This window comes from Ipomoea triloba, chromosome 4, assembly GCF_003576645.1.
Source record: "Ipomoea triloba cultivar NCNSP0323 chromosome 4, ASM357664v1".
Classification (NCBI taxonomy): Eukaryota; Viridiplantae; Streptophyta; class Magnoliopsida; order Solanales; family Convolvulaceae; genus Ipomoea; species Ipomoea triloba.
The window spans coordinates 11,399,834-11,422,852 of NC_044919.1; the positions used below are offsets into that span (position 1 = coordinate 11,399,834).

At 38.7% G+C, this 23,019-nt stretch overlaps 3 protein-coding genes across 3 annotated transcripts; all 3 read left to right on the forward strand.

Moving 5' to 3' along the window:
• Nucleotides 1-408: 408 nt before the first annotated feature.
• On the forward strand, nt 409-8,244 carry LOC116015804 (receptor-like kinase TMK4). Its single transcript, XM_031255972.1, has 2 exons — nt 409-2,542; nt 7,772-8,244. The coding sequence occupies exons 1-2, from the start codon at nt 424-426 to the stop codon at nt 8,242-8,244; spliced, it is 2,592 nt and encodes an 863-aa protein (XP_031111832.1). The 5' UTR covers nt 409-423.
• Nucleotides 8,245-9,798: 1,554 nt separating this feature from the next.
• On the forward strand, nt 9,799-13,630 carry LOC116015805 (receptor-like kinase TMK4). Its single transcript, XM_031255973.1, has 2 exons — nt 9,799-11,977; nt 13,067-13,630. Exons 1-2 carry the CDS (start codon nt 9,799-9,801, stop codon nt 13,543-13,545), a joined length of 2,658 nt encoding a protein of 885 aa, XP_031111833.1. The 3' UTR covers nt 13,546-13,630.
• Nucleotides 13,631-19,475: 5,845 nt separating this feature from the next.
• Nucleotides 19,476-22,982, forward strand: LOC116015806 (receptor-like kinase TMK4). Its single transcript, XM_031255974.1, has 2 exons — nt 19,476-21,705; nt 22,412-22,982. Exons 1-2 carry the CDS (start codon nt 19,476-19,478, stop codon nt 22,882-22,884), a joined length of 2,703 nt encoding a protein of 900 aa, XP_031111834.1. The 3' UTR covers nt 22,885-22,982.
• The last annotated feature ends 37 nt before the right edge of the window (nt 22,983-23,019 follow it).

Below are 23,019 nucleotides of genomic sequence, written 5' to 3' on the forward strand. Positions count from 1 at the left end.
GAATCTTCTAGCTATTCGCCTATTTCGATGAATCTTGAACACATTCACAAATATCACCAAAACCATAGAATAGCGGCAATGGCGGCTTTGCAAAGGTGCCCAAGTCTACGCCTCCTAGTTTTGCAGACAAGAACCACCAACCTGTAGAAATAATAATCCTTTTTTCGTAGGATTATTATTATATTTTTGCAGCAGAAAGCCGTGTGTATGCGTGTATTGTTCTTCCCTTTTGAACATTCACACCTTTTCAAAATGTGCAGCACTGGAACTAGTAATGTACGCAAAAGCCGTGTATTGTTCTTCCCTTTTGAACATTCACGCCTTTTCAAAATGGCCTACACAAAAGCTCTATTCGTCTTCTTCTTCCGTTTACTATTTTTAATCAACCTCCTTAGTGTTTCATTTTGCGATGACGCCGCCGTGATGTCTAAGCTCTTAGCCGCGCTCTCTCCAGCGCCTTCTGGCTGGTCCGCTTCCAAAGATCCCTGTACTTGGACTAATGTCAACTGCGACAACTCCACCGGCAATGTAGTCTCCATCAAACTCGACTCCCAGTCCATCTCCGGCGAGCTCCCTTCTGAGCTCACGCAGCTCGCGTCTCTCCGATCACTTTCCGTCCAGAAAAACTCCCTCTCCGGGTCCTTGCCGTCTTTCGCTAATATGTCTAGCCTAGAAGAACTCTACCTAGACAGCAATGAGTTCAGCTCAATCCCCCAAGATTTCCTCTTGGCTCTTCCCAATTTGCGGACTTTCAGCATTTCCGACAATGGCAACCTCAGCCCATGGCAGATTTCTAGTTATTTGGCAGAAAGCACAAACTTTGAATCTTTCTACGCGAGCAACGCCGGAATCACCGGCGTCATTCCTGATTTCTTCGATTCTTTCACGAATTTCCAGAACCTGAGATTATCCTACAATAACCTCACTGGGTCTCTGCCTGGGTCGTTTGGGAGCACGTTTATACAGAATTTGTGGCTGAATAACCAACAACAGGGGCTCTCCGGGACTATTCATGTGCTTTCCTCAATGACCCAACTCTCCCAAGTATGGCTTCAAGCGAATGACTTCACGGGCCCCATCCCTGACCTTTCCGAATGCTTAAATCTCTTCGATTTGCAGCTCAGAGACAACCAATTGACCGGGTTTGTACCAGTTTCCTTAACGGGTCTTCCGAAATTGGTGAACATTACTCTTCAGAACAACAATTTGCAGGGTCCCAAGCCTGAGTTTGGAATTAACGTCAAGAAGAATCTTGGTAATGGTTTCTGTAAGTATACACCTGGACCTTGTGATCCACAGGTCACTGCACTTCTTGCTGTTGCTGGGGGTTTTGGGTATCCAATCACGCTCGCCCAATCTTGGAAAGGGAATGATGCGTGCAACAACTGGGCATTTATATCTTGTGATGCACAGGGGAATGTGATTATTGTGAATCTTGAAAAGCAGCATTTTTCAGGTACTATTTCACCCGCTCTTGCCAATTTGACTTCATTGAGGAACCTGTATTTGAATGATAATAATCTTACTGGCCCAATCCCGGAGAGCTTGACTACTTTGCCTAATCTTCAAGTCCTACAAGTGTCCAATAACAATTTGTCTGGGCCTATTCCTAATTTTCAATCTCCTGTAAATGTTATTACTTTCAACAACTCATTTATTGGGATTGATGTGAGTACCGATGGTGGATCACCGGTTTCAGGCCAGAATTCAGATGCTCCCATCCCCAGTGTCAATCCATTATCTGGCAATTCAAATGGGTCCTCCATTTCAGCTGGAATAAAGATTGTTGTTGGGGTTATAACTGTTATTGTTGGTGTGGTTGTGTTTTTTGTGTCTTGCAAGTGTTACATGAAGCGGCAGCATAAGATGAAGGTTAGTGTAAAAGGCACTGCAGTTTTGACTGAGATAAAGAAACTGGACATAGTTAATTGTGGGAAAACTTTTCATGTTCACGAAGATGGAAATATTGCAATTCCCATAAAAGTTCTTGAAAAAGCCACAAACTTTTTTAGCGAAGAAAATGTGTTGGGGAGCGGAGGATATGGAGTGGTATATTTGGGTGAACTAGATGATGGAACTAAGGTTGCCGTGAAGAAGATGAAAGACGGGGCATCACATACGAAAGGAATGAATGAGTTCGAAGCAGAAATTGTCTTTCTTACCAAAGTTAGGCATAGGAATTTAGTAGCACTGATTGGTTATTGTATCAATGACAACAATAGGCTTTTGGTTTATGAGTATATGCCACAAGGTACATTGGGTCATCATTTATTTGATTGGGAGAAGCATGGCTTTGATCCTCTAACATGGAAGCAAAGGGTGACAATTGCATTAGATGTGGCCAGGGGGATCGAGTATCTTCATAGTTTGGCTCATCAAAGTTTCATTCACCGAGATATAAAGTCCTCAAATATTCTTCTTAGTAATGATATGAGAGCCAAGGTCGCAGATTTTGGATTGGTCAGAAAGGCTCCAAATGACAAATCTTCTTTTGAGACGCGAGTGGCTGGAACATTCGGTTACCTTGCACCTGAATATGCTAGTAAGTATTAGCTATGGCATATTTAATATTTTCAATTTGAGATACATTATATGATTTTTTTTTTTCAAGTAATATGATTGTGTGTAACTAATAAGCTAGATAGATATTTTAAAAAATTAATGTAAATCTAACCCAACTTGCGATGATGATAAAATTATAAATATATTTGGCAAATACTTGTGTGAAACCGTTTTACGAATCCATATCCATGATATGGGTCAGGTTGTAGACAACTTGGTGTGTAAGTATCATAATTTCAGTTATAAGTATTACAATTTTATCATTAGAAACAATCATTTTATCCTAAATAGTATTACAATTTCACATATATAATGTTGCAATCTGATACCAATCTCCCACTTGAAGATTATATTGTAACAATCATATCTTCACACCATTCTTTCTACCTTGCACTTTCCATGTCGCTTACGTCTCTATCAGGCCACAGGAAGATCGACACCAAGTAAACTTATCAACATTGATTACCTTTGTTAGGAAATCTGCTACGTTGTCCGTGGTATGGATTTTCTGCAAATCTACTGTCCCTTCTTCCACCTTCTCTCGGATGAAATGGTACTGCACTCGTATGTGTTTCGTCCTTGAATGAAATGCAGGATTCCTTGCTAGATGCAAGGCACTCTGACTGTCACAAAACAAAGAGACAAACTCTTGTTTGTGCCCGAGCTCCTCCAATAGCATTTTCAACCAAATTGCTTCTTTACTGGCTTGTGTAGCTGCTACGTATTCTGCTTCTGTTGTTGACGTAGCCACAACTGCTTGCAGTTTTGAAACCCAGCTTACAGCTCCACCAGCAACTTTGAACACATATCCTGTCGTAGATTTACTTTTATCCAAATCCCCTGCATAGTCAGAATCCACATACCCGTTGATAATAAAGTCTGATCCTCCATAACATAATGCAACATCTGAGGTCCCCTTGATGTATCTTAGGATCCTCTTCACACAGTTCCAATGCTCTCTGCCTGGATTCGCCATGTACCGACTAACTACTCCCACTGCTTGCGCAATGTCTGGTCTTGTACATATCATAGCGAACATTAGACTCCCCACCGCTGATGCATACGGTACTCGAGACATCTCCATCCTCCCTTCTTCATTGCTAGGACTCATACTTGAGGATACTTTGAGATTAATAGGAAGAGGGGTAGAAATTGGCTTACAATCTTGCATGCTGAAACGTGACAAGATTTTCTTTAAATAATTCTTTTGAGAAAGCCAAATCTTCCTATTACCTCTGTCTCGGTGAATTTGCATCCCTAGAATCTTGTTTGCTGGTCCCAAGTCCTTCATTTCGAATTCCCTAGCCAGTTGTGCCTTCAATTCATCAATGTGATCTTTGTTGGGGCCTGCGACCAACATGTCATCTACATACAACAGCAATATAACAAAGTTATCTTTTCCAAACCTCTTGAAATATGCACAAGGGTCTGCATTCAGTCTGTTGTATCCAAGGCACATGATGAAGGAATCAAATCTCTTATACCAACACCTTGGCGCCTGCTTTAAACCGTACAGAGATTTGTTCAACCTGCAAACCAAGTTCTGATTCTCTTTGTCTTCAAATCCTTCAGGCTGGAGCATATATATCTCTTCTTCAAGATCTCCATGAAGAAAAGCCGTTTTCACATCTAGCTGCTCTAGATGTAAGTTGAATGTAGCACACATCGCCAAAACTACACGAACTGTTGTTAATCGAACCACAGGTGAAAATATTTCATTGAAATCAATACCTTCTTTCTGAGCATATCCCTTCACCACCAGTCTTGCACGATACCGCTCCACTTGATCGTCACCATTCCTTTTGATTTTGAAGACCCATTTGTTACCAATTGGCTTCCTTCCTTGTGGTAGTGGCACAAGTTCCCATGTATTATTTTTATGGAGAGCTTCTATTTCTTCCTGCATTGCTGCCGTCCATTGAGAAACATCTGAGCTGTTTATCGCCTCCTGAAAGGTTGATGGCTCACCATCCTCTGTTAGAAGGCAGTATGCAACATTCCCTTCCATAACATAATCTGAGTGCCAAGTGGGACGTCTTCTTTCACGGTCTGATTGACGAGTTGTTGGAGCTCTGGAGCGTTCTGGTTCTGGTTCCTCGTGCGCCGGTTCTGCTTCAGAAGAATCTTGTTCAAATTCCTCCTCTACCTGTATCTGAGTAGTTTCTGGCTTTTCTTTTTCCGTGCTATCATCAACTTCTCCTCTTTGTAGTCTGTCCTCTACAAAGATAACATCCCTGCTGATGACAACTTTGTGGGCAGTGGGATCCCACAAGCGATACCCCTTTACTCCATCAGCATACCCCAAGAATCTACATTTCCTGGACTTCGGATCCAACTTTGTAATTTCCTGGGCATTGTACATTGCATACACAATGCTTCCAAATATATGGAGGTTTGAATAATCAACAGGCTTACCAGTCCACATCTCCATTGGTGTCTTCAGCTCGATTGCAGTTGATGGAGCTCGATTCACCAAATAACAGGCGGTATTGACTGCTTCTGCCCAGAATGATTTTTCTAAGCCCGCAGCCCTCAACATTGCTCTTGTCCTTTCCAGCAAGGTTCTGTTCATCTGCTCTGCCACTCCATTTTGTTGAGGAGTGTATGCCACCGTGAACTGCCTTTTGATGCCTTCCTTCTTGCAGAAGTCATCAAATTCCTCACTTGTATATTCCCCTCCATTATCTGTCCTGAAACACTTGATCTTCTTCCCGGAATCAAGTTCCACCCGTGCTTTGAAGGCTTTGAAAGTCGCAAACACATCTGACTTTCTCTTGATAGGGTACACCCAGCATCTCCTAGAGTAATCGTCGATGAATGTGACAAAATACTTTGCCCCTCCTAGGGATGGAACCGGTGCTTGCCACACATCAGAGTGAACCAATTCTAGAACAACCTTGCCTCTAGAATTTGATGTGCTGAATTTAAGACGGTGCTGCTTACTTGTTATACAATGCTCACACAAAGGAAGTGATACCTTTGTTAACCCCGGAAGTAGCTTTTGCTCCACAAGAATCTTCATTCCTTGTTCTGACATGTGCCCAAGTTTCTGATGCCATAGCAGCGTAGAGTCTAGACTACATGCGGCAACCGATGCCTCTGCTTCTTGCAAAGTCTCTCCCTTCAGCATGTATAGATTTGCAGCTATCTTCTCCCCTTTCATCACCACAAGCGCTCCTTGGAAAATCTTCATGACTCCTTTCTGTGTTTCAATCTTGGTTGCACTATTATCCAATATTCCATAGGATAATAGATTTTTCTTCAGGCCCTTCACGTGCCGCACATCCTGAACAGTTTGGACTGTTCCATCGTACATCTTCAGCTTGATGGTTCCAATGCCGATAATCTCCAAGGCATGATCGTCGCAGCTGTACACAGATCCTCCTGAGATTGGTTCATAATGATGGAACCATTCTTTCCTTGAGGTCATGTGATATGTGGCCCCCGAGTCTATGAGCCATATATCCGCGAACCTTTTTCTGCCTTCCCTGGCTATTGATGCTTCACAACAGAGAGCACTTCCATCATCTGAGGTACTTGCAACATTTCCTTGAGGATTGGAATTTTGAGCTAAATTCCAACAATCTTTCTTCAGGTGACCCTTCTTTCCACAGTTGTAACACTTTAAATTCTTCTTACTTGATTTTGATCTACCACGACCACTGCTTTGGCCACGTTCTGTTGACCTTCCTCTCATCACCGTTAACGCCTCTGCCTGTTGCAGATTCACTTGTCTGTCCTCCTTGTTCTTGCGCCGACTTTCTTCTTCAAGAACCGCAGCTGCAACATCATCGAAGACTAGATAATCCGTAAGGATGTTGTTTGTTAAGTTGATGATGAGTTGATCATACGAATCAGGTAGACTCTGAAGTAGAAGTTCCGCACGCTCCTGTGGCTCTATTTTACAGCTTAGAGATGTAAGCTGGGAAAATAGAGTATTCAGCGTATTTAAGTGTTCCGTCACTGAAGTAGATTCTGACATACGAAGAGTATATAATTTCCTCTTGAGGAAAATTTTGTTGTGCAGTGACTTGGCCTCGTACAACCGGTTGAGGTGATCCCAAATCTCCTTGGCCGTCTTCTTCTCCTCGATGCTTGACAATACTCCATCTGCTATTGATAGGTATAGATCCGCCATAGCATCCTCGTTCATCTCGCTCCATTTTTTGTCATCAGTAAAATCCACCGGCCTTTCACTGATAGCTGCTAGACAGTTGTCTTTCCTCAGGATAGCCTTCACCTTCAATTTCCACAATGAGAAATTTTTCCCATTGAATTTTTCAATCTCAAATTTCGCTGCCATATTGTTCTTGAAACAAATTCTGAACAATATATCTGAAGGCTCTGATACCAATTGTTGCGCCCGCGGAAGTGGGATAGATCAGATTGCAACAATAATTTGAGAAAGAAAAATAAATGAGGCACAGATTTTACGTGGAAAACCCCTAAACAAATTAGGGTAAAAACCACGGGCAAGGGTAGAATAATTTCACTATGAGAAAATAGGAGTTACAACCACTCTCTAACTAACAAGGAGAAAACAAGGATAATTCTCTCTTGCTAGGAAGGAGAAATACACTCAACAAACTCTCTAATATCTCTAGTATATGAGGGAAGAATAGAATGATTTGGGATGACAAGAATGACAAATGACCTCCCTATTTATAGTTGAGGAATAGGGGTCATTTTGTAGTTAGTCCAAAGTTTAGGGACCAAATAATAAATATTTTGGTAGGTGCCTAACTTCATGCCTAACTCCTTTTGACTTGCCTAATCTTTGTCAATTGTTGCATGGTTGCCTAATTTGTGGCTGCTGCCAATTCCATTTGCTGACATATAAATATTACAATATTCATCATAAGTAATAGTTTATTTATTTCAAATTGATATTAAATTTTCTATAATAAGTATTATGATTTCTATTATAAGTAACAAACAACTATCATAAATCCGACAAGTCTCAGGAATTAAAATCCAAAAAACGGTCTCACGGATTAAGATTCATAAGACGGTCTCACATAAGTGTGAGTCAACGTATTTAACCCGATTTTGAACTCATTCTATTAACATTTTTACATTAAATTTTAGCTTGTAATATATTTACTCACCCTACAACTAGTATATATTGTTCGAATTGTGGTGTCACTAGATTAAAGCAATAATTGATCACTATAAAGCTAGCTTATAAATGTGGATGTGTTTCTAACAGCAACAGGACGAGCCACAAACAAAGTAGATGTTTATGCATTTGGAGTTGTTTTAATGGAGATAATCACCGGCAAAAAAGCAGTAGATGAGACGTTGCCTGACGAGACATGTCACTTGGTCACATGGTTTCACAAGATTATAAGAAAAGGTCACAACCTTAAAAACACTATCGACCCAACTCTTGATCTTGATGACCAAACATTTGAGAGCATTTCTAAGGTTGCAGAGTTGGCAGCTCACTGCACTGCTGACAAATATTTTCGACGGCCAACTATGGAACATGTTGTTAACGTCATTGGTCCCTTTGCACATAAGTGGAAGCCTTTAATACCAGAAGAAATAGAGGAAAAGTATGGCGGTCTTGACATTCACATGAGCTTTCCTCTTGCATTTGAATACTCATCCATTGAAAGTTTGTCTTTTACAGAAGCCAAACTCATTGGACATCGTCTCAATCAAAGTGCGCAATTTTAATTTTTACGCTCATTAATTATATTTGTGCACATTAGTATTTGGAAAAACAACACTTTTAGCTAGTGAATTGTTTCACTTTTGAAAATTTGATCTATGTAAATTAGTTTAAACAAATTTTGTCCCTTAATCCTCTATTATATTAAAGTCAAACATTTTAGGATAATATAATAGGTAATATTCTTCCCGCCCAATAAAAAACATTGTGGTTTTGGTTAGGGCCGTAATATATTAAATGAGTTATTTCCACTTTTGGTCCCACGACTATTAGACCATTTTCACATTTGGTCCCCGACTATTAAAATTTCCAAATTTGGTCCCACGACTATTAAATCCCTACCACATTTGGTCCTTCCGATCAAATTCCGGCTACATTCCAGTCACCGGCAACTATATTTCCGGCAAATGAATTCAGTTAAGGACAACTTTGTCATTTCATTTTTAAAATTTATAAATAAAAAAAAAAAAACAAAACAAAACAAAGCCTTCTTTCTTCCTCTGCGACCGGAAATGGAGCCATGCCGAAGCCATGCCGGCGATTTCCATCCCTTCCCACCTTATCTACCGCCACCACCCGCCGAATCTGAAGCCATGCCGCCGGATGTGCAGAGTCGCCTGCCCAGTGTGCTTCTTGCGCTTCTTCGTCGGCAAGCAGCTCGAGGAAGGCATAAATGGAGGAACGCATCCCGCCTGACGAACCATGGACGCCAGCGAGGGAGGAGCGAAGTCGCCACTACCACACCAAGCCGTCACCACCGTCGCCGCCGCGCCAAGCCACTGCCACCGGCATTGCAATAATTAAAATATTGTAGGTAAAATGGTGAGTCCACAAAAAAACTTAGAAAAAACCTAAAATTGATGGGGAGAAGAGTTTTTGTGATTGAGTGAGATAGTGGATGATCATGTGGATGCTGGGACCCACAAAAAACTGAAGAAAAAACTCAAACTGATAAGGATGCTCTTAGGTGTACTAATATTAAAAATATAAATTACTTGCACTATTAAGTGAAAATGGTTGCACTTTTAAGTGATTTTACTTTCATTTTTTAGTTGCACACTTGAACTAGTTACTTGCAATAAAATTCGAGTTATTTACGAAAAGTAAAAAATGCCACTGCTTTTTTTTTTTTTTTTAAACATAAAATTATATGTGGTCCGTTAAATCTAGACACGTGTCTAGTTTCAATTAGTTCTCAGTTCTTTCTTGAAAATAAGTTCTCACCTGAACACGTCCCTATATATTTATTTATTTATTGAAAGTGATGTCATTTTAAAAATTGAGAGGGTATTGAAGGTAGGGGTGAGCAAAAAAATCGGACCGACCGAAAAACCGACGACCGAAAACCGAACCACCCGAATATTTCAGTTTTCGGTTCGGTTTCGGTTATTAAGGCAAAAAAAAGTTCGGTTATTTCGGTTATTAACCGAAAACAGACCGAAACCTACCGATGCTCACCCCTAATTGAAGGGATAATGAAAACTTAGAACTCTGCCGCATGTAGCCCTGTACTATATAATCGAACGGAAGCTGTCAACATTCTTCTTCCACCACGCAGAATGACCTACTACCAGAAATGTCTATTCCTTTACCGCTTACTATTCTGTCTCAGCTTCCTCTCTCTTTCGTTTTCCGACGACGCCACAGTCATGTCCAAGCTCTTCGCCGCTATTTCTCCGGCGCCCTCTGGCTGGTCCATCTCCAAAGACCACTGTACATGGACTAATGTTGAATGCGCTAAGTCCACTGGCAGCGTAGTCTCCATCAACCTCGATTCCCAGTCCATTTCCGGTGAAATCCCTTCGGAGCTCACACAGCTCGCGTCCCTTCGATCACTTTCTCTCCGGGGTAACTTCCTCTCCGGGTCTTTGCCGTCTTTCGCAAACATGTCCGACCTTGAAGAACTCTACTTAGATAACAACAAATTCAGCTCAATCCCCAGTGGTTTCCTCTTGGGTGTTCCTAATTTACAGACTTTCAGCATTTCCGAGAATGGAAATCTCGGCCCATGGCAGATTCCAAGCTATTTGATCGGAAGCACAAACTTGAATGTTTTCCATGCCAGCAACGCCAGTATCACGGGAGCCATTCCAGATTTCTTCGATTCTTTCCCGAATCTTCAGAACCTGAGATTATCCTACAATAACCTCACAGGACCTCTGCCCTGGTCGATTGGAAGGTCCAAGATACAGAATTTGTGGCTGGATAACCAAAAACAGGGCCTCTCCGGGACTATTGATGTGATTTCCTCAATGACCCAACTCTCCCAAGTATGGCTTCAAGGTAATGCCTTCACGGGTCCGATTCCTGACCTTTCCAAATGCCTAAATCTATTCGATTTGCAGCTCGGGGACAACCAACTTACAGGGGTTGTACCAGTTTCATTAGCTTGTCATCAAAATTTGGAGAACATCACTCTTCAGAACAACAAATTGCAGGGTCCTATGCCTCTGTTTGGCAATAAGGTGAAGGCCACTCTTGGGGATACTAATAGTTTCTGTAAGGATACACCTGGACCTTGTGATCCACAGGTCACTGCGCTTCTTGCCATTGCTGGTGGTCTTGGATATCCAATCAGGCTTGCCCAATCTTGGAAAGGGAATAATGCATGCCAGAACTGGGCATATATAATTTGTCATTCGCAGGGGAAGAATGTGACAACTGTGAATCTTGGAAATCTGCGTTTCTCAGGTACTATTTCACCAGATTTTTCGAAATTGACTTCATTGAGGAACCTGTATTTGAATGACAATAATCTTACCGGTCCAATTCCGGAAATCTTGACAACTTTGCCTCATCTTCAAGTCCTTGACGTTTCTAATAACAATTTGTCCGGGCCTATACCCTCTTTTCCACCTGCTGTAAAGATTTCTATTCATGGTAACTTATTTCTTGGGAAGAATGTGTCTATCGGTAGTGGATCACCGGGTTCAGGTCGGACTGCAAATGCTCACAATGACAGTCCATCATCTGGAAATTCAAATGTGTCCTCGATGTCAGGCGGAATGTTTGTTGTTGTGGTTATAGTTGTTGTTATGGTTGTTCTAGTTGTGCTGTTTGTGTTTTACAAGTGGTACATGAAGCGGGAGCATAAGAGATTTGGAAGGACTAAGAATCCTGAGAAGGGCACTCAGATTTTGAAGACTAATGAAATGGGCACTGCTATTAAAATCCAAGTTCTTGAAAAAGCCACAAACTTTTTCAGTGAAGAGAGTGTGTTGGGGAGTGGAGGATATGGAGTGGTTTACCTAGGTAAACTAGACGATGGCACAAAGGTTGCCGTGAAGAAGATGAAGGATGGGGCGGCGCCTACTAAAGGAATGAATGAGTTTCAAGCAGAAATTGCATTTCTTAGCAAAGTTAGGCATAAGAATTTGGTTGCACCGGTGGGTTATTGTATCAATGACAACGAGATGCTATTGGTGTATGAATATATGCCCAAGGGTACATTGGCTCATCATCTGTTTGAATGGCGGAAGCGCGGTTTAGATCCTCTAACTTGGAAGCAAAGGGTGACAATTGCGTGGGACGTGGCTAGAGGAATTGAGTATCTTCATAGCTTGACTCATCCTCAAAGTTTCATTCATAGAGACATAAAGTCCTCAAATATCCTTCTTAATGATGACATAAGAGCTAAGGTTGCAGATTTTGGATTGGTCAAAAAAGCTCCGGATGATAAATCTTCGGTTGAGACGCGAGTAGCTGGGACATTTGGTTATCTTGCACCAGAGTATGCTAGTAAGTACTCCGTGTTAGTTTGCTACTACGTTACATTTATATTAAATTTTATATATATAGGGACATCTGATCAAATGCCAACAAAGTCCTCCTGTACAAAGTGGGGATTGGTCTCAGCTATCCATAGGTTCATCAATAGTTGAGGTTTTAGTTAAAAAAACATTATTTAGTCAGTTTATAAGGGTCACACTTGTGCGAAACTATCTCAGAGATCATTATTTCTGAGACAAGTCGGGTCGGGTCAATATGGAAAGACGTCAAAAAAGAAAGACCTAATAGATTTGAAGCAAATTGAGAAAAAATGCAATGACATTTTTATAAATAACTTAAACTTTTAATGCAACTAATAATAGTATAGAGTGCTATTATAACACTTAGAGTACAACTAAGCAAAACTACATAATACATTTGTTGAAAAATACCGTGACATTTTTATAAATAACTCAAACTTTAAATTGAAACTAGTAACATTACAAAGTGCACGTAATGTTAACGCTATAGAGTGCATCTATCCAATGCACTTAATTATACATATGTAGGGGGTACTCTATAGTGTTGTTAATTGAACTACAAAGTTTGAGTTATATAGAAAAATGTTATCGCGTTACGTTTTTTGTCTCTTCTTGCTCTAAAGTTGTTAGAACTTTTTAGCTAGATCAATGACCATGAGCAGTTTTTAGAGAACTTTTTAGTTAGATCAATGGCTCTAAGCAGTTTTTAGTTCTCTTCATGTAGTAGTATTTTTGTTTGATCAAAATCTTATATATATATAAGTTGTGTCATAGTCGATCAATTAAAATACCCAAGAAAAAGGAGTGCACATCTATCCACTTTTAAACTATATCAAAAAGATTGCTTTTGGTATAATTAAAACCTATTACAGTACAATACGATTAAGCACCTCTAACTAGTTTTATCCGCACCTCCAAAAATAGAAACTTTGTCAAATCAAATAATTCATAATCTACTCATGCTACAAGCCTACAACTATAGCATATTTAGTGATTTGTGGTGTGTTTAAAATAATATCATATTTCATTGTTATAAAACTAGATAGCTTATACATGTGGCCGGATGTGTTTCCAACAGGAACTGGACGAGTCACAAAAAAAGTAGATGTTTATGCATTCGGAGTTGTTTTGATGGAGATGATCACTGGTAAAAAAGCAGTAGATGAGACTTTACCTGATGAGATGTGTCATTTAGTCACATGGTTTCACAAGATTATTAAAAAAAGTCACAACCTTCAAAAGGCTATTGACCCAACTCTTGATCCTGATGATGATGAACAAACATTTGAGAGCATTTCTAAGGTTGCAGAGTTGGCAGCTCACTGCACTACTAATAAATATTATCGTCGACCAAACATGGAACATGTTGTTAATGTTCTTGGTCCCTTTGCACATAATTGGAGGCCATTGAGACCGGAAGAAATAGAAGAAAAGTTTGGTGGTCTTGACCGAAACATCAGCCTTCCTCTTGTGTTTGATGATTCCTCTATTGAAAGTTTGTCATTCACAAATGCTCAACACAATGGACACCGCCTCAATCAGAGTGCACAATTTTAATTTTTAAGATCATTATGGACATAGCTAGAATTGTTGGTCTGGTGTTTGGACTACTTGATGCAAAATTTCTTTAAGGCTTTTGTGATCAGTGCGAACTATAAAAATGCGTCCAAGCAGGTATTTTCACCTTTTTTTGATTGCTTCTCTCTCTTATATGCAGAAGATCCTTGTAGTTGAAGTCCAATTAATTTTTTTTTTTTTTTTTTTTTTGCTAAAGAAGGCGATAGGTTGTTCTTCTTACATGAGGACTGCTCCTACACCAATGCTAGATGCATTTGTCTCAATCATAAAGGCTTCGCTGAAATCTCGGAGATGCAGAATTAGTTGCTACAACTTATGGTTGATGCACGCCGTAAAAATTGGATGTCGTGACTCGTGATATAGTAGTGGAGGCTTAAGCAAGTTAACCATGAAAAAAAATATTTTCGATTCTTAATGAAAAGTTTGGGTGTCAAAGATCGTATGCACAATACCAAGGTTGATTGAAATGATTTAAGAACGGGTTTAACAAAAAAATTTGAGCTTAGGCGTTATAATTCTGTATTTGATTGGGACGTAGTCACAAAGTTTAATTTTTGTAAGAACGTTATAAATAGTGTATAAGTAGAAGTTATGAAAAGTTTGTAAGGATATATATTCAATTTAGAGTTTTATTGATTTTTGTGAACTTTTTTTAACATAAAAAAGTTTTTAAAAATTTATATTTGTCATACAAATTTTTATTGACTTTTACAAAGTTATAAAAATCTAAAGAGATTTTATGAAAGTCATTTAAAATTTACGACTTTCATACAAGTCTGGATTAAATACACACCTAAGTACGACAAATTATACCATGGACCATAGTTCACCTTGTATTGTGAACCCTAATTCAAAATAACATTCATATTAATCATATATTATGTACATTTAATACCAAAGATCTTTTGGTCTAGTGGTTCCTGGTGTCTCGATTTACACTCCCACCGTGAACAGATTCAATATATTGATAACATGTACACAATATGATAATTTTAACATGCATATACGAATTACTAAATGCAGATATATAATATGTTAATTACAGGAAAATAATATGTTAACTGTATGTTAAGTGTAAATATATAATTTGAATGTGTTAAGTGTAAATATATAATTTGAATGTAATTTTAGACGAGAATTCACAATATAAGATAGACCCAGGTAATTTGTATAACAATTTCTTTAAGTACTTGACTCTTTAGATTTTTTTTCCAAAGATCCATGGCCATTGATTTTTTGTAGATGCTTGACTGGACTATTCAAATCGTCCAAAATCAGTGGACGAAGACCAATAGTTGCTGTCTTAATCTATTTTGGACAAATTGAGCCTTCGTCCAATTGTTTTATTCGTCGGGGAAGACCCGCAATTGGTTGGGTCTTCATCCAAACAAAGACAACTGCAGAACTGCTTTGATAGGCAAATTTTTTTTGACCATAGTCCACACCACACATATGTATGTATCATGAATACAAGGTAGATCTTTAATATATTAAAAATTTATTTCTGATGGTGATTTACTTGGAATTGACGGTAATTTTCGAAGAAATTATTTTATGCCCAAGTAAGAATAAAAAAGATAAATTATTTGAAAGATCAACTTGACATATCAGATCAAGAAAATACAAAGGCCCTGTTTGGTAAATAATCAGCCTATCAGCCAATTTTGGATTATTTGACCACTATTAGTTGTTTGGTTAATAAGCTTTTTGTAACTCCAAAATGCTAAAATTCAAAAGGCTACTCAAAGCAGCCTTTTCAATTAGCTTTTTGAGAAAAAAAATTATACCAACAGCTATCAGCTAACAGCTAATTTATCAAACAACTTTCTACAATCAGCTAATATTATCAACAAATCATACCTTCTAACCCAAACAGCCAACCTAATCAACCAACAGCCATTTGCCAAACAGGGCCAAAGTCAATAGTTCATACTTGAAAAGTCAAAATTGGTGGCTACAAATCTCAATGAAATTCAAGTAAGATTTTGTGAAGATTTTCTGGATGAATAGGTTACTTCCAAGAAGAGATGTGACAGAGGCAATTTTCAAATTCGTCTGACATAGGCCATCAAGAGCTGCAGATCAAGTTGACAAACTTTATCAAGATTTAAATAGACGATCAAAATTGAAAGATCTGCAACGGGCATATAGTTTCTTCAAGCTATAAATACCCATCAAAATTGAAAGATCAAAATTGCTTAGAAGAATTTGGTATAGGAGTTTTTAATAGAGAAATAAAATTTCTCACAAAGAAACATTTCGATAAATCTCAAAAAAATTTAAGTTATATGTAATACACATTTTCCTTAAAATTAATATGTTTCATTCTAAGGGTGTTAGTAGCGTTGAAGCGTTAGTTTCTTAGATTGAAACAAATATTAACATTGATTTTTTTAGAAGAGTTAACCGAATTTTTTAGAGAGATTTGATTCCACATAGGGGAAGAAATAGCTCAAAGTTTTTCTAGTGCAAAACCATTCTACTAACGATAAGTATTTATAAGGAATTTGGAGTAATTAACATTAACCACAACATGTCAAGACTTTGTGGTCTAATAGCACCAAGTTACACTTCCATATGGATGGTTGTGGGTTCGAGCTTGGGAGCGGTATTGACTCTTTGTGCGCTTCACTAAGCCTCCTTAATCCCCCTCAGGGGGAGGTTCATAAGGACTTCCTACGGAAACCGTTTACCCCCTTGCTTCGCTTTCCACAAGGGGAAGGGGAATTATGTCACGGTTCCCGTGCATTTCGGTTCTCTTTCTATTTCTTGTTACCCCCTTGCTATGCTTTCCCCTCGAGGGAATAGTGTAACTCTATCTTAGGGGAGTAAGCCCCTTCCCTCACCCTCTGTTTTTGGACTATATATGGTGAGGAAAAGAGGCCCCCCCCCCCCACCCACCCACCCATGCTATTACAATGCTATCTTTAGTCACAGACTCACAGTTAGTAAGGAACTCTTTCTTTATACTGCTACCATAAGCCCGCTAACACGGGCGATGAACAGGAGTCCTCTCAAATGTCGAGGGCTTAGCCGGCCAAGTAGTTATAAACAGATACTGCATTGTAACAGAGTCAATAGTATTCAAAAAAAAAAAAACATTAACCACAACATAAATTTGAATTTAATTCGTAAACCCCACACTAATCTGAAATATAATACATGAGGTTACATATTTAAATCTCAGTTAAATTAGAGTTAAATTGTGTAACTCTTGAAGTTGACCAGATTTAAATCAACCTACTTAACTTTAACCGACTACACCAAGCAATAAAGAGGCTAAAAGCAACAAATGTTAATATTGTCGGAAGACAATAGACACGTTTACTTCTTGGTCGAACATTCAACATGTCTATGTCACGAGGGCACATGAGTTCAAGACAATGGAACTCATTTTGAGATTTTAATTTGCACCCCCACCCCCACCCCCTTGCAAACGAGAAAGAGCTAGCTTTCTAACAACATATTTCAAACTTCTTAAAGAGTTGAAATATATTTATACTAGTGCAAACCTACATACTTTTCTAACGTGGACAAAGATTCTTTCAAAGCTTTATTTCCTCAACTTCATGGAATTGAATCTGTTTCAACCTGACGGAAAAATAAAAAATCGTTTAAAATTAGAGGTGTAAAGTAGGAAATTCACATCCCATTCTCCTTCTTATATTGAAATCACTTTCGCAACATTAATTTTCACTTCCCAGCCTCCTATTTCAAAGTTTTTCAACACCAAAAGTATTTTAATAACCATCGTATGAATTGTTAGGAACTTGGGTCTCGTATAAGGAATTTGAGACTCGGTAAAAATAAGGAAACACTTGATCACCTTCTTCAGGCATGTGAAACACACTATTCTAAAACTTTTTTATTTTCCTTACTAAGCAACAAGGGTAATCAACATTGTGACCACGCAACCAGTGGCGACTCCCAGGTAGTTATTTGGGTGTGATTTTCGAGTATAAATAGCTTGGAGCGGTTATTTTGTGAACACTTTTAATTTTTCAATTTCACTCTTTAGGTTTTCTCTATAGGAACTTTGTCAAACACTTCTACATTGTAATCCATCATCATTTTGGAAGATCTAGGAAGATTTCACTTTGTAATTGCAATTCAATATTAAATTTCAATTTTGTTTTTTCAATTTCAATCATCAAGCTAAGTTCTTGTCTTTCAATTTTTGCATTTCATTTTCTTTGTGATCTTGATTTCAATGTTCATACTTCAATTGCTTCTTTGATTTTCATTTCCATCATGAGTAGATAAACATCTCAAGGGTTTGGATTGGTCAAATTTCCTTGTATGGATACCTATGTAAATTGATCGAATTGCCAAAAATAGGTTGTGTAATGCCTTGATGATGAATTTGATTGTGAGATTGGTGAATTGTATAGACTCTTGTCTAGTTAAGGCCCAACTACGCAAGAGGTGGAAGGATTAGGTGTTTTTCCTATGAGAATACGGTTTCACCATAGTCATACCTCTCACATCTATTTCCAACTCGCCTTTGAGAAAAGGGAGTTAGGGAGGAAATGAGCGCACAAAGTGTTTACTTAAATGTTTTGCCTAGCCTAGTTGCTATGAAAATGAGACCAAGGACTAGGTGATAGACCAATGTCTACGAGAGTGGCGTTGGCACCTATACCATTTTCTCGATTTCTTCATTGGGCATTGCATGACTTGAAACTTATAACACTCATGAGCATTTATGCAAGGTTGTTTGATCCAAATCCCTCCTTTATCCATTGTCTTTTACTCAATTACTTGCTTCTTTGACAATTGTCAATACATGAATTAACCTATTCTCTTTCGGTTAGCTCTCAAAACTCAATGCACTTGTTTTAACCCCTCTCTACCAAAATCCTCTCTAGTCACTCCTTGAGGATGATACTCACTTTCCACTCCCACTCGAAATCAACATTCAAATGGCGCCGTTGCCAAGGAGTGGCATCGGTTTTGAGTAGCGAGTCCATTTAGGTTAACATGAGAAAACATTCAAGTGAGAGAGTCTAACCCCCACCATTTACTTGTTGTTTTGGCAATTTACTTTGAACTTTTTGTTACTTGAATTGATACTACTCTCACAAGCAACTCCTTCTAGTTGCAAGAAACAGTCTATTGTCTTTCGACTTGTAGGTTGAAGGCTAGTTATATGCAAATTCGGCCCAAAGGCGTGCAAGGGCTACTAGCTATTGATCACGAGATCAAATCAATTGTGAGGCGACAAAACAAGGCACAGCCCGCAACGAAGCACCACCCCAAGAAGAAGTTGAAGAAGATATGGCCACACAAAGTGGAGTTGATCACCATGTTGGAGACCTGACCGAGACTTTAGGAGAGAAAACGTGGAGGAACCCTGTAGCTGGTCTTAACAAAGGCAATATGAGCTGAGGACGCTAACAAGTCATACGAGGGCTGTTGAAATGCTTTTGGAGTTAAATAATCTTGAAATAAGGGGCTAGGAAATAGAAATTAATGATGCGAAAGTGGTTTATGAGAATAAGATGTGAATTTATAGAATCAGGTGGAAACTCACCTTAACCTGCAAACCTGCGAACTTCTAAAGGACAGTAACTATTGCACAATTGCACCGCTACGACTCCCCGACATGCTGAAGGACCTTGAGGTGCAATAAAGTAGTAAGTGCAGTCCAATCGTTCAAAAGTTCACACGTTAAGATCGGTTATTATGGATATATATATACATACTAGAATCTTACTATTACTAGACTTTTAAAATTTGTTATAATTATGTTTTTAAAATACTCATATTTTTTTACAAAGTAGTATTTATTCTATATACTTTGCAATAATTATAAAACTAAAAAATCAAAGTTACCAAAAAAAAATGAAAATTGTATATTACAGCTCGGCATCTGACTATACTATTCATCAAACGCAAACTGAGCAAACATGCTTCCCCCACCCCCACCAACGATCGGAACACCACGCACAAAATCTATATTCTTTTTCTGCTTACTACTCTTATTCAGCCTAGTCTCTCTTTCATTTTCCGGCGACGCCACAGTCATGTCCAAGCTCTTCGCCGCTATCTCTCCGGCGCCCTCTGGCTGGTCCATCTCCAAAGATCACTGTACATGGACTAATGTTGAATGCGCTAAGTCCACCGGCAGCGTAGTCTCCATCAATCTCGATTCCCAGTCCATTTCCGGTGAAATCCCTTCCGAGCTCAAGCACCTCACGTCCCTTCGATCGCTTTCCGTCCAGAACAACTTCCTCTCCGGGCGCTTGCCGTCTTTCGCAAATATGTCCAACCTTGAACAACTCTACTTAGATAACAACAAATTCAGCTCAATCCCCAGTGGTTTCGTCTTGGGTGTTCCCAATTTAAAGACTTTCAGCATTTCAGAGAATGGAAATCTCGGCCCATGGCAGATTCCAAGCTATTTGATCGGAAGCACAAACTTGAATGTTTTCCATGCCAGCAACGCCAGTATCACGGGAGCCATTCCAGATTTCTTCGATTCTTTCCCGAATCTTCAGAACCTGAGATTATCCTACAATAACCTCACAGGACCTCTGCCCTGGTCGATTGGGAGGTCCAAGATACAGAATTTGTGGCTGGATAACCAAAAACAGGGGCTCTCCGGGACTATTGATGTGATTTCCTCAATGACCCAACTCTCCCAACTATGGCTTCAAGGAAATGCCTTCACGGGTCCAATCCCTGACCTTTCCAAATGCCTAAATCTATTCGATTTGCAGCTCGGAGACAACCAACTTACCGGGGTTGTACCAGTTTCATTAACTGGTCATCCAAATTTGGAGAACATTACTCTTCAGAACAACAAATTGCAGGGTCCTATGCCTCTGTTTCGCGATAAGGTGAAGGCCACTCTTGGGGATACTAATAGTTTCTGTATAGATACACCTGGACCTTGTGATCCACAGGTCACTGCGCTTCTTGCCATTGCTGGTGGTTTTGGGTATCCAATCACGCTTGCCCAATCTTGGAAAGGGAATGATGCATGCCAGAACTGGGCATTTATCACTTGTGATTCGCAGGGGAAGAATGTTACTACTGTGAATCTTGGAAATCAGCGTTTCTCAGGTACTATTTCACCAAATTTTTCGAAATTGACTTCATTGAGGAACCTCTATTTGAATGATAATAATCTTACCGGTCCAATTCCGGAAAACTTGACAACTTTGCCTAATCTTCAAGTCCTTGACGTTTCTAATAACAATTTGTCTGGGCCTATACCCTCTTTTCCACCTGCTGTAAAGATTTCTATTCATGGCAACTTATTTCTTGGGAAGAATGTGAGCTCCAGTGATCCAGGGAATGGTGGTTCACCTTATACAGTGCTGAATTCTGAAGCTCCCGGCAATTCAATTGAATACGCTCTTACAGTTGGCCTGGCTGCTAAAACTATTATATTGTTTTTTGCATTTTTTGTGCTCAAAAGTCTCACAGTGCTTGTGTGTTACAAGTGCCACGCCTGGAGGAAAGGCCTATTTGTGAAAGTTGCTCGGATGTCGAACAATCAGACCGTGAGTACTAATTCGGAGGCAAAAAAAATTCCGGCCAAAAAAGCTGGAATCGTGGCTATTCCAATCCAAGTTCTTCAAAAAGCGACCAACTTTTTCAGTCAAGAGAATGTGTTAGGGAGTGGAGGATATGGAGTCGTTTACATGGGTGAATTAGATGATGAAACTAAAATTGCTGTGAAGCGGATGAAAGATGGAGGAACACTTACGAAAAGAATGAATGAGTTCCAAGCAGAGATCTCATTTCTGAACAATGTTAGGCATAGGAATTTGGTCACATTGCTTGGTTATTGCATCAATGAAAACGAGAGGCTTTTGGTGTATGAGTACATGCCACAAGGTACTTTGGGTCATCATTTGTTTGATTGCCAAAAGCATGGCTTTGGTCCTTTAACTTGGAATCAAAGGGTAACAATTGCATTAGATGTGGCTAGGGGGATTGAGTATCTTCATAACTTGGCTCCTCAAAGTTTTATTCATAGAGATATAAAGTCCTCAAATATTCTTCTCAACAATGACATGAGAGCCAAGGTTGCGGATTTCGGGTTGGTCAAAATGACTTTGGATGGCAAATCATCTGTTGATACGCGAGTAGCCGGGACATTTGGTTATCTTGCACCAGAGTATGCTAGTAAGTACTTTTGTCTCATTTTATGTGTCTTGGTCAAATAAAAACTTTCTTTTTTTTTTCCCCTTTACTTATGTTGCTATTTTATATTTTATAAACTTTAAATTTATGTGCCTTATTCGATTAACAAGACTTGATTGAAGTTATTTTTAATTCGATTTATCATAATATTAAGTTTATAAGTATTAGTGTACAAAATTTATATATTTAGAAACTAAACTAAATGTATTCTAACCCTATAATGCTATTAGGATTGTATCATTATTAATAAAATAAAATAAAATAAGTTAAATGCTTATGTGCAATGTAGAATCCTAACAATGTTAACAGGTTCTATCCACCAATAGACCGACAATAATGAAACATTTTTACAAAGTTTCGATGATATTTACAACTTTTAAAAGTAGTGGATCAAACTAACTTGAGGTGTATATTTGAGACAATTTAATTTTTTATTTAAAACACAATTTATATATAACATTATTCATATATTAGCATTTCAGTTTCTCTGATCTCTCTTATAAACTATATGGAAACGATTTTTTTTTAGTGAGATTCAAACCATCCACTTAAAAAATCTCTAACTAGTTCTAAATGCAACTCAAAAAAATAGAATTTTTGTCAATTTAAATATTTCATCATCTACTCACCCTACAACTACCATATTTTATAATGCTTGCTTATACTTAGTATGTGTTTCTTCGAGCAGCTACGGGACGAGTCACAAAAAAAGTAGATGTTTATGCATTCGGAGTTGTTTTAATGGAGTTAATCACAGGTAAAAAAGCAGTCGATAAGACGTTGGCCAATGAAATGTGTCATTTAGTCACATGGTTTCACAAGGTTATTAGAAAAAGTCATAACCTTCGGAATGCTATTGATCCAACTCTTGATCATGATGAGCAAATATTTGAGAGCATTTCTAAGGTTGCAGAGCTAGCAATTCACTGCACTGCTAACAAATCTTTTGGGCGGCCAGATATGGGACATGTTGTTAATGTCCTTTGTCCCTATGTACAACAATGGAGACCTTTGAGACTGGAAGAAATAAATGAAAAGTGTGGTGGTGTTGACATTCATATGAGCCTTCCTCTCGTGTTTGACTATTCATCTACTCAAAATTTGTCCTCCATAGATACAAAACTTTATAAACACCGTCCTAGGCGCAGCGCACAATTTTAATTTTTGGAATCATTATATTTTCTTAGATCAATGTTAGTTTTGAGTATTGACAGTGTTTATTGTCAAAATATTCTTGTTTCCTTGTTCTCATCACAAAATTATATTGTTTTTTTTTTTTTTTTTTTTTTTTTTTTT